At 40.2% G+C, this 11,060-nt stretch overlaps 2 protein-coding genes across 3 annotated transcripts; both read left to right on the forward strand.

The window, feature by feature from the left end:
- Nucleotides 1-588: 588 nt before the first annotated feature.
- On the forward strand, nt 589-2,573 carry LOC101155297 (C-X-C chemokine receptor type 3-2). The gene is made up of 2 exons (XM_004078228.4): nt 589-728; nt 866-2,573. Exons 1-2 carry the CDS (start codon nt 648-650, stop codon nt 1,946-1,948), a joined length of 1,164 nt encoding a protein of 387 aa, XP_004078276.1. The 5' UTR covers nt 589-647; the 3' UTR covers nt 1,949-2,573.
- Nucleotides 2,574-4,467: 1,894 nt separating this feature from the next.
- Nucleotides 4,468-10,184, forward strand: LOC101155542 (C-X-C chemokine receptor type 1). 2 transcript variants are annotated; one of them, XM_011485506.3, is made up of 4 exons: nt 4,899-5,013; nt 5,084-5,278; nt 5,421-5,774; nt 8,021-10,184. In XM_011485506.3, exons 3-4 carry the CDS (start codon nt 5,427-5,429, stop codon nt 8,765-8,767), a joined length of 1,095 nt encoding a protein of 364 aa, XP_011483808.1. In that variant the 5' UTR covers nt 4,899-5,013; nt 5,084-5,278; nt 5,421-5,426; the 3' UTR covers nt 8,768-10,184. The 2 variants fall into 2 exon arrangements, with proteins under 2 accessions (XP_004078277.1, XP_011483808.1); XM_004078229.4 differs by lacking the exon at nt 5,084-5,278 and having other exon boundaries at nt 4,468-5,013.
- Nucleotides 10,185-11,060: the final 876 nt, after the last annotated feature.

The raw sequence follows: 11,060 nt of genomic DNA on the forward strand, positions 1-11,060 counted from the left end.
AACACTGAGTTTTGCCCATTCGTTTGCATCCTGTCTTCTTAAAAAGATCAGCAGGGGGTTATCTTTTTCTTTTTTCTTCTGCTTTTTCAAAATCGTTTTATATTCAGAAATCACAAAGTTGAAATGAATTCTTATCGCAATATTTTATACTTTACTACTGAGTTTCTCAAAAAAACACACAAAAAAACGCTGAAGTCATAAAGAAGTCTGGGGAAAAATAAAACAAGAAAGACATAGTGGAGACAAAAATTACTGCTAACGAAGCACTTTCACTTCTCCAGTTGTAACTGTTTTCTACTTGTAAGTCATGTTTTGTTGAAATGTGATACTAGTTCAACTAAGTAAACATTGAAACATCTTCAGGGCACTTTGTGTAGGACTAAAAAAAAAAATCCAGGATTTCCCCCAGAGCGCATCAGTCATAAAATGTCTGTCTGGCAAAAATATACATGTGGCTAAAAGTAAAAAAAATATCTGTTGTAGTTTCCTTGAACACTCATCCATTCCCACACACTCCTTAGTTGTAATAGTCTGATTTGTGCAAAGGTTTCAGTTCCTTAAACAGACTTCTTCTTTCTGACTCCTCACTACACCTGCACAGACTATTGTGACAAAAAACGTTTGGACTAAGTCTGCTGTCTTCACTCATGAACGGTTTTGACGGTCCTGCTGCTGCGCTGGTTTTTGCAAGTATGGGTTCACACACATCCACCACAGATGATTATGATGTAAGTGACAATGGGTTTTTTGACACGTTTGATCCTTTTTAAATTCTATTTGTTTGTGCAGAAAATAGGCATTCCTTTGAATAATCACTTCATTGTCATTTTTTTATGTATCTAACTGAGATTTCACTAATTTACAGTACGGGGACGATTACGTCCCTGGTGATCCAATGAAGATTGGAGCCCCTTGTTCTGAGGAGGACATTTATGGCTTTGCCAAGAAGTACACCCCTACTGTGTACAGCCTTGTGTTCGTGCTTGCAGTTGTGGGCAATGTTCTGGTGCTGTGTGTGATCAGACGGTACAAGAACAGAAATTCTGGGGCCTGCGCCTTCTCTCTCACAGACACCTTCCTCCTTCACCTGGCCATCTCAGATCTGCTGCTGGCCTTTACCCTCCCGCTGTTTGCGGTGCAGTACAACCACCAGTGGGTTTTCGGCCTGGCTCTTTGCAAGATCTCCAGTGCCCTGTTCTCTCTGAATCGCTACAGTGGCATCCTCTTCCTGGCCTGCATCAGCTTTGACCGTTACCTGGCCATCGTCCATGCGGTCAGCTCCGGATGGAAGCGCCACACTTGCCACGCTCAGCTTGCATGTGCAGTCATTTGGGTGATTTGCCTCGGTTTAAGCGGAGTGGACATTGCTTTTAAACAAGTTGACGAGCAAATCTCTCCGAACAAAGAAACTGTGGTCCTATGTCGGCTGTGGTTCGCTCAGAATGACGTTGAATGGCGCGTGGGGTTGCATTTAGTCAGTGTGGTTCTGGGTTTTGGTCTACCCCTATTAGTTATGCTTTACTGCTACATCCAGATCTTCAGGTCTTTGTGTAACGCCACTCGACGACAAAGGCGCAAGTCCCTCAGCCTGATCTTCACATTAGTGTCAGTGTTTGTCATCTGCTGGGCTCCTTATAACTGCTTCCAGCTGGTAGACAGTTTGGAAAAGCTGAAAGTGGTGGCTGGAGGTTGCCATTTTAACAAAGTGATGGACATCGGGATTCTGATCACAGAGAGCATTGGGGTGTCACACTGCGCCCTGAACCCTCTGCTGTACGGATTTGTCGGGGAAAAGTTCAGGAAGGAGCTGCTCCGAATGTGTAAAGACCTGCTGGGGAAGAGAAGCTGGATGGAGGCAAACGAATGGAAAGGAAAGAGGCTCCGAAAAACTACCGGATCCTTCAGCTCTGCAGAAAGTGAAAACACTTCATACTCTGTCATGGTGTGAAGAAAGATTGGAGATCCAGTATCATGAAAAAAGGACTGAATTGAGAAAAATTGCAATTGTTTGAAAATGTTATCAATAGGAAAGTGTTTTCTTAGTAATGCTTTGCTGCAGTAATTAAAAAGCAAACAAACCTGGTTATATGTGTGTGGCGGTAATTGGGGGGGGGGGGGTAGTGGGGGCTTTGCAAGTAAAACAACTAGTGCAAAACCCTACTTGCTGATGTTGAAAAAAATTGTTGCATTGCATTGTGCGGATCTTTTGGTATTTTGCGAAATAGCTGTAGTTCTTGGTGTTCATTAAAAAGCTTGTTTAGCAGTTTAAATCAATGCTTACTTTGGTATCTTTTGCCCAAACTTGGTGTAATTTTCTCAATATTTCATTTCAACCTATGTTGCAGCAAAATAGGTTGAAATAAGTGTAAATATGTACTGACAGTAACTCTGTTTTGATCGCTGTTCTTGTTTGTCTTTTTCTCATGATTTCTTCGTTTTTTTCTTTTATTTTGTGAAGTAAAAAAATACCTGACTTAAGTTTGATTTTGTATATAAAAACACATTAGTTTTTTGTTGTACAAAGGACAAATGTTTTTGAATAAACACAAAGCGCTACATTTGTTTTACCCAACCACGTAAGCTTTTCTTGTATTTCTTCAACATGATATGCAGCTGTCAGATACAAAAATGATACAGTAAATCTTTAAAAGATTATCAAAACTATTGAATTAGATGCAAGAATATTTTCGTAAATTAAATACCATCTGAAAATCTGATTTAGACTTAACTATTTTCTCAAACAACAACCAGGGTTAAAGATAATAAAAAAAGTAACATGCTACAAATTAGTGACAATTGTTGAATTTAAAAAAGGGTTCATATCAATAACATTGTGAGGTAAATTTACAAAATTTTTCATGTTTGAGCACTGATTTATATCTAGTTGTATTTTTTGGATAGCCCAAACCCACCATTTGTGAACATACAAAACTATTTAGAAAAGGAAATATATACAATACAGAAATCAGGTACACCCTTTAATATAAGATTTTCTTTGTATACCTAATGTGATGCTACAGTGACTAGATGTCAATCAGTTGTTGTTCTTGACAGCAATACATTTGAGCTCATAGTTGGCACTATAGAAGAGACCTTCAAAACAAACATGAAAAAATCTGATGCTTTGTAAAATATGAAATTTCTTGAAAAATAAAATATAGCAATACAGCAAAAATATAGCGACCCTTTCCCATGTTTTCTATAGTGGTAAATTATGAAATGTACATTTTCCCTCCATGGTATAAAAGTGGAGCAGTTTTCAGGAATACCAAAGAAATCAATTAGGTGCAATGCTGCCATCTCTTGGTACCATGGGATTTAGTTAGTATTTAAAGACTCTTCAAATTTGAATTTTATAATCTAGTCATACTGACTGAAACCCCACAGTGGGCGAACGGAACAACTAAACAATGAAATTACATTTGAGGAGTTGCTGAAAAAGCACTACTCTGCTCAGGGTCTCATTTCATGCTTTTAAAACGTTTTTGAATTTTGGTTTCAAACTCAGTAGTAGTTATTAGTATTATATATTTTGTTTAAAAAAACTGGTGTTATAACTACAAAGGTGCTTTATGTTGTGGACCTAAAGCGAGAAGCAAACAAATACAAAAATGTACCACAAAATACCGGGAAAACAATTAAACCTCAAAGTTAGACAAAAATATATCGAAAAACAAAAAAGTTGTTAGAAAAAATCATTATAAAATATCTCACAAAAAATTAAGAAAAAGGAAAAATCATCAAATTCTCGACAAATCTTTAAATATCAAATAATGTAAAACTGATGCAGAAAAGGACATTGGAAACCATCAAAAATGCATCATTTTATATTTTCCAGCTGATTCTAAACATAGTCTACTGCACATCCAGCAGGTCGGAGAGTTCTCCCAATCTGAACAACTGTAATGTTCTGAGACGCCTGCGCAAACCTAGAGCAATAACACCAATGCTGCTCAAAGTATTGATCCTAATACTATATCCCAATGACTAAGACACCCCCTCCCCAAAGAAAAAAAACGAAAAAAAATTGGAAGCGTAGCAAATTATGCCATGGAGATCGCACTCTGTTCAAATTTAAGTTCTAAGACAAATTAAACACAAGACAGAAAAATATATAGCGCAAAAAAAACACAAAAAATGGTACACGTAAAAACACTGAATATTTGGAACATAAAACACATGTTTTCTTCTTTTTTTCTAATCTGTCAAATGCAAACCACGAAAAACACCAACATTTCGAATAAAATAGACGTATGTTGTTCGATTTTGACCATTGAAAAGCAATAGCTCCCTCTTGTGGTAGTAAACTGTTCATTTTCTCCTTTGTGCCTTGCACAGGCTCAACTTCCGTTTAAACAGAAAAGGTAGCCTTCAAAGTAAAGCAACACCCTTCAAAAATAAGAGCCTAAACTACCAAGTTTGCTCTTTGTCGGTAAAGCCGCGCATTGGTATTTGGACACGAGAGCACCGTGTTATTTTCACAGCTCTTCTGTTGATAAATTAAACAGTTTAATAGCATCTGCAACTTTTAAATGGCTTTATTTTGAAAATCCTCACCACCGCCTGATTGACAGTAGCCTTGTGTTTTGAATAAACCCTCGACAGACTAACATCTTTGTAGAGGAGACGCGCATAAAGTGTGGTTTCGTTCTTTACGGTCGAAGTTTGCTTTAAAAGTTAGACGTAGATTTTATCAAAACTCTTCTTTACTTTCAGTTTAGTCTCATCAGCTCGCCGTGTTTTGGTTACAGTTTTTGTGAAAAAAATGTGTTATTTTATTCTGAAAATGGCACAGGTGTGGGGATGTATCATGTGGTGAAATGTAAGCGAACATTTTAAACGTTGTTTTTTTGTAGTTTGCTGGCGCGCCCCTTCACAGCCACAAGTGTGTATATCTACCAGCGAATATTGCGTTACGCTTTCGTTAAGGGCTTTCGGATGAGTTACTTGTTGAATCCACAGCCCACCTTCAAGTCTTCAAACTCAACCCCGGAAGCTGCTCCTGTTAAAGCGGTAAGTTTGTTTATTTATTTATTTGGGCAACACCTTTCCTTTGCACCTAGTCTGACTTTCTGTTTCGCAGAGACAGGCTAGCGCGCGCGCGCGCTGTTGAGCTGAAGCTCTGTCTGCAACAATAACTGAAAGTCTGCCCTTCTCGCAACGGAATCGTGCTTTCCGCTTCGTTTTGATGTAAAATCCAAAACGTTTCTGCACGCAGACAGTGACCGGGAATTGCGCTTTTCATTTCGCCTCGTCATAAGAGTGACGCTGCTTTCACGTGAGTCTGAGCATGCTGGGACTTCCCAGGGGAAGGCTTTCGTTTAAAAGTGATTGCTTCATATTTCGTTTAAGAGAAAGGAGCTCTTATTAAAATCTGCAGTCTCCGAGCCTCACTTTGGATGTCTTTGTCTCCCCTGCAGCTCAACATGAACGTGCTCCTAGATGGAATATTCAACAGCACCGACAGTTTTGACTATGGAGACTACACTGACTACATTTCTGAGGACAACGATGCTGCTGCAGCCGCTTCTGTGCCAGTGCTGATCCTAGTTGTTCTCTCCGTGGTGCTGATCCTGGGTCTGTTTGGGAACACGGTACTCTTGGCAGCTCTGGCACTGAGGAGAAGGTTCTGGCGCGTATCAGACATCTTTATCCTCCACCTGGCTGGAGCAGACCTCCTGCTTCTTCTGACTTTGCCCATCCGAGTTGCACAGGTCGCTGGGTCTTCCGGGTCCTTTGGAGCCTTCTGCAAGATCTGTGGGGCAGTTTTCCATGTGAGTGCTGTGTCAAGCTGAAACTAAAAGTGAAATGTTTCACATCTCTAAAGGACATGTGACCTACTTAGGGCTGCACGATATGAGGAAAACATGCGATATGCGATATCAGTGATCAATATTGCGATGACGATATAACTTGCGATAAATGAACAAATAGCAAAAACAAAACAAACATTTCCATTTCACTGCAAAAGTTTAATTTAGATAATAGTCAAAATACCTTAAATTAGTCTCCAAATGACTCTCGTCTAATCAGGAGGGCAACATCTAACATAAAAGCTCCATCCGATTGGTCAACAACGTGAAGGGCTCCATCTGATTGGTCAATTGCATAAAGGGATTTTTTAAATATATTAAATAGTTCAAGTTGCCATAAGATTGTTTTTAACATTTAAGGTTTACAATTTATTGCGATTTTCACCAACTTTTTGCGATGTGGATATTGCACAGCTTGAAATCGCGATAACGATAAATTTGCGATTAATTGTGGAGGCCTAGACCTACTGTTTTTTGAGTGTGGGTTTTTGCATTATGGTTTAACTAAGCCTTTTTCATAGGTGTCAAACTCCAGGTTTCAGGACCCACTCCATTAAAAACCGCGTTTTGAGTGGTTTTAGCATTTTGAGTGGGATTTTTCTTATGATGGAGGGCATCTATAAAAGAAATTCATCTTAAAAGGGAATTTCTGATTATTATTTTTTTGCATAAATCCTTATGAATCAGGAGCAGACACAAAAATGTCGTTGAAAAAAGCTTGTAGGTGCGACTTAGAAGCTACCACAGCAATCCACAAGCTCTCTGCTCTGCTCCATTCTGATGCATCAACTTGTAGACGACTATATTCTACGTTTACCACGTCTGAGCTGGCATCTGGCCGACAACTGTACGTCTGGATAACTCCAGTATTGCTGGCCGTTGATGTTGCACTGGTTATGTTAGGTTGGTGGTTTGAGAGGCTGTAAAGTCGCAGCAGAGAGTGCAGGACTCCCCCCGTTTTTGCGGGCGTTAGCGACCAGAAACACCCGCGAATCCACGAGTACGGAGAACCACCCTCGCAGTCGAAGAATGACGGCCACCAATCCATCAAAAACGCTTCTGAAACATTTCTGATGCTTTGTAAAACATGTATTAAAGAACATTGGAATACTGCTCAAAATAAAGATTTTTTTTTTTTCTCAGAGCAATAGCCTGTACCATAACGTACTTCATAAAACACATTAGGAATGACACTCTGTGCCTTAAAACCAGGAGCCGTGCTTCATCCTTCATCAGTTAAGTGTGACAGGGCATCTTCTTCCACATTAAACACCTGCTCCTGCCAGATGATGAGATTATCTTCCTCAGGAACCGATGGAAACAGCTGTGAAATATTCCTTAGCAGCCGGCAAGGAAGCCGACGGGCCGGCGTGCTCTTCATCTCTCCCCCCTCGCCCCCCGCAGCCCCTCCTTCAAACGCAGAAGTCTCATACAAGCGTCTTGAACTGTCGGATTTTTGTGATGAACCAGAGGAGTCACGCGACAGAAAAAAAAATCGATATGTGTTAAACAGCGAATATAATGAAACTTGAATAAGTAGGGGACACTACATAAACAAAAGGAATGAATAATGATGGGAAGTGAAGGCAGGCATCCGCGTTCAGAACTCTCACATATACAATAATAGCTGTTTTTAAGCTCTGTGTACGAAATGCACAGGCATTGCAACTTAAACCAGGTTGACCTTTGACCTATCAGGGACTCGAATTTGGTAGTGACGTATGGATGGTGTCCCATTTAGATCGTGGAAGTGCCAACCATTTGAAAATTCCTCATAGAGGAAGAATGAATAATTGCGGTTTGTGCCCGGATGAAATTCTATGACACCAAGTCTTAAATACATCGGAATAGAGCTGTGAAAAAAAAGCCTGGAGTGAGATTTGCTCCACTTTGACCTTTTACACTGAGCCTCTTCCACCTGTAGGTAGTTGACAAACAGTAGAAAAAGAATAAGAAGCTCTTCCCTGCTTGTTCTTGAATGTGCATCAAATGCCCGGTGTGTGTAGCTTTACATGTTTTCCAACTAACCCAATGCTTCATATTGGCTAAACATACCTGATCCAGGTAATCAGTTGGAGGGCGGTCTAGGTTTCTTCAAATAACAGCAGGATGTCAGGGTTGACACCCCTCAATTGAACGTAGGAGAAGACGTGTTAGAGATGACTGTGAGGTTTATTCCTTATCTGTTTTTTGTTTTGTTTTTACAGATCAACTTTTACTGTGGCGTCTTTGGCCTGCTCTGCATCAGCCTGGATCATTACTTGTGCACCAACCATGCGGCCAAATGGCGCTCTTTGCGGAGGCCCAGGTTCGCCGCTTTCTGCTGTCTGTTTGTGTGGATCAGCTCGGTGCTCCTCTCCGTCCCTGACTGTATGTTTCTGGCTTCTAGCAAGAATGAAGACCAGAAACTCCGGTGTGATTACAGCTACAGTCAGACCGCAACTGGTTCTATGCTGGCGTCTCGATTGTTCCACCACACAGTGGGCTTTTCACTGCCTGTCGTTTTCCTGATGTTGCTATGCTCGTATTTCCTGTCATCTCTCCTTAGCAAAGACAAAGACCTCCAGAGGAGGAGGAGGAGGGCTGTCATAGTCATCCTGTCTCTGGTGCTGGCATTCCTTCTTTTTTGGCTGCCGTACAACATCACTCTCATTCGGGACACATATTTGAGAAAGATCTCTCATAGACATCCTAAAAAACTATATCCACAAGATTCAATGGCATCAGCTCTCCTGATCACCTCGATGTTTGGTTACATTCACGCCTGCCTCAGGCCTCCGATTTATCTGTTGTGCAAAAAGTTCAGGGATCAAGTAAAGAATCTAAGCTTTTCTAATGCTGAAATGAGCGGGTCACTGTGGGAGCTGAGTGTGGAAGAGCCATGTGTCCAGAGAGCATCAGTAGAGGAGATGAAGCCAATGGCAGCCCAGCAGAGTCCGGTTCAGGCGCATTAAGGGAGTTCCGTGTCGACTCATCTTAGCTTTCATTGTCTTGTGATGGTTTGAAGCAGATAAGTTACCAGAAAAACAAGACAGCCGGGCCTTCTGCCCAAGTTCAAGTGTCAAGTCTGGTTTCATGTAGCTATTTGACTTTTAGCATCATAGTTATGCATTTTAATGGTATCCATTCATCAAAAACAGCAAAAAGAAGTCACGCTTCACATGTTTTTGCAACTGAGCACAGACTTGTATAGATGCCGGTTTTGATTTGTTCTCAACAGACTTCATTATAACATGTTTTATTCTTCCTTTTATGAACAGTCCATGACTTTGTTTAAAACATTGAGGACAGCGTAAATTGCACATTTTAGACGGCTTTTTGACGTTACTGAGGTCATTTCCCCGCAGAGGATCGGCTTTGTTTTACTTGACAGCTTGCTTTGGTTTATGTTTTGCGTCACAGGTGAATGACACACAGGTATGTAATGATAGGTCAGGCAGACGGCAGAGAATGTGGTCAAGGAAAAAGTAGACAAACAAGTCTGATGTTTTCATGCAGCTGTCTTTGATTTAGTATTATTTGAAAGCCACCAACTAAAACATATGACTGCTCTCAGACAAGTAATCTTTGAAAAGTCACTGTAGTTCGTATCTCTTTCAACAGAACTTTACAGAAAACCACTGTTGAGTGTTATGCAGATATACAAATGAGCGATGACTAATGTTTCTCCAGAAACTCCAGCTAAACAGGAAGAAAGAAAGGTAGCGCTCGGCTCTCACCACTTCACTTAAAACATGTTTCAGTGTTCAATAACTAAAGTGTGAGTCTGACTACAGTCACAGATACTCCTTCCTGTTGTTGAGGGAGCTTTTCTGTTTGGTGGAAAAATGAATCGTCAAGCTAACAAAATGTGTCAGGATATTGTGTCATTGTTGTACGCGGCAGCATTACTGCTACTTGACAGCGGACAGCAAAGCTGTCACCAAGGTTGTAATTTTGTTCAACTGCATTTTGAAATGCTAAAGGGATTGAACAGACTATTAGCGTGAACCTGACAGCTAGTTCCTCCTTTTAACCAGGAACAAAGTACTTAATACCTTAATCATGTGTGTCATTCATCAGATGTTCCAAAATAGTTAGAAAATCACGTTGAATAAAATGAAGAAAGAACTCTGATATCGTTTAAAGTGTTGTAAATTGTGATTTTTTTTTTTTGCACAGCAATAGTTTTATTTCCTGTCACCATGATGCACAGCTTGAATCTATATGACTGATATGTGTTTGACTGTCATGTTTCCTCACCTCTTTGTGCGACTTATGCAGCTCAGAGAGCTGTTTGAGCGTAAACAGGAAATGTTGTTTGGATGTAAAACAAACAAAAAATGAAGTTTAAAAAGAAATAAAAACAGACACAAAACTTCTAAACTCTCAGAGGATTTGTCTTGTTCTTCATGTGTCAATCAAATGACAGAAAATAGCAGTTGAGGCTTTAGGGTTGAAGAGGTTGAGCTACATTCTGTGATCTGTGTTTTAGTCATAACCACAGTGGCTGCTGCTGGGACAAAGACTCCCTTAACCAACTGTTTGCCATCAGTAAAAGCTTTAGATCTACGCTGGACTGTTCTTACAGTCTGACTTGAGTTGGTTCTGAGTGACGTGACTACTCTGTGCTCTTTTGACCCTCGTAAAATTTCCGATCTGGTTAAGGGAGGACATCCGATCTTTGCGTCAACTTCCTCAAAAAAAAAAGATTAAGACAGCTTTCTTTTTCCACAGAAAGTGTCACATGTGGCCCTTATTTCACAAAGAATAAGAAACTCCATTTCTTAATCACTCTGAGAATTCTATTTTTTACAGAAATGCCACATAAAAGTGAAAATGTTTTTAAGGACTAAAAAACATTAAACACATCATTTTTTTACATGAATTGTGCTAGAAAAATATAAACAAGAAATGCTGGAGGGGTGGGGCTAAATTTATAGACTGTCACATAATCAATTTTGGACTTTTGGACTGACATGGTGACCTAATCACCAATTTTTGACACATAGGAAAATGTAAGTACATGTTCAGGGATTAAAATGCATAAAGAATGTAATTATCTTCCATCAATCCATTTTTCCTAGCTTCCTGAATCCCTTTTGAGGGGGTCATAGGGACGTTGGCGCTTATCGCAGCTACATTTGGGCAAAAATGAGGTACACCCTGAACAGGACTGTGGAAAGAAACCAGAGAAAACCCTCACATGCACAGGGAGAAACCGCAAACTCCACACAGAATGATCAACCTGGGCCTTATGCTGTGAGG

This window comes from Oryzias latipes, chromosome 16 (genome assembly GCF_002234675.1).
Source record: "Oryzias latipes chromosome 16, ASM223467v1".
NCBI classification, from domain to species: Eukaryota; Metazoa; Chordata; class Actinopteri; order Beloniformes; family Adrianichthyidae; genus Oryzias; species Oryzias latipes.

Coding starts and splice junctions, on each gene's coding strand:
- LOC101155297 (XM_004078228.4), top strand. CDS start 648: ATGAACGGTTTTGACGGTCCTGCTGCTGCGCTGGTTTTTGCAAGTATG. Junction 729..865: donor CCACCACAGATGATTATGAT/GTAAGTGACAAT, acceptor ACTAATTTACAG/TACGGGGACGATTACGTCCC.
- LOC101155542 (XM_004078229.4), top strand. CDS start 4,939: ATGAGTTACTTGTTGAATCCACAGCCCACCTTCAAGTCTTCAAACTCA. Junction 5,014..5,420: donor AAGCTGCTCCTGTTAAAGCG/GTAAGTTTGTTT, acceptor TCTCCCCTGCAG/CTCAACATGAACGTGCTCCT. Junction 5,775..8,020: donor TCTGTGGGGCAGTTTTCCAT/GTGAGTGCTGTG, acceptor TTGTTTTTACAG/ATCAACTTTTACTGTGGCGT.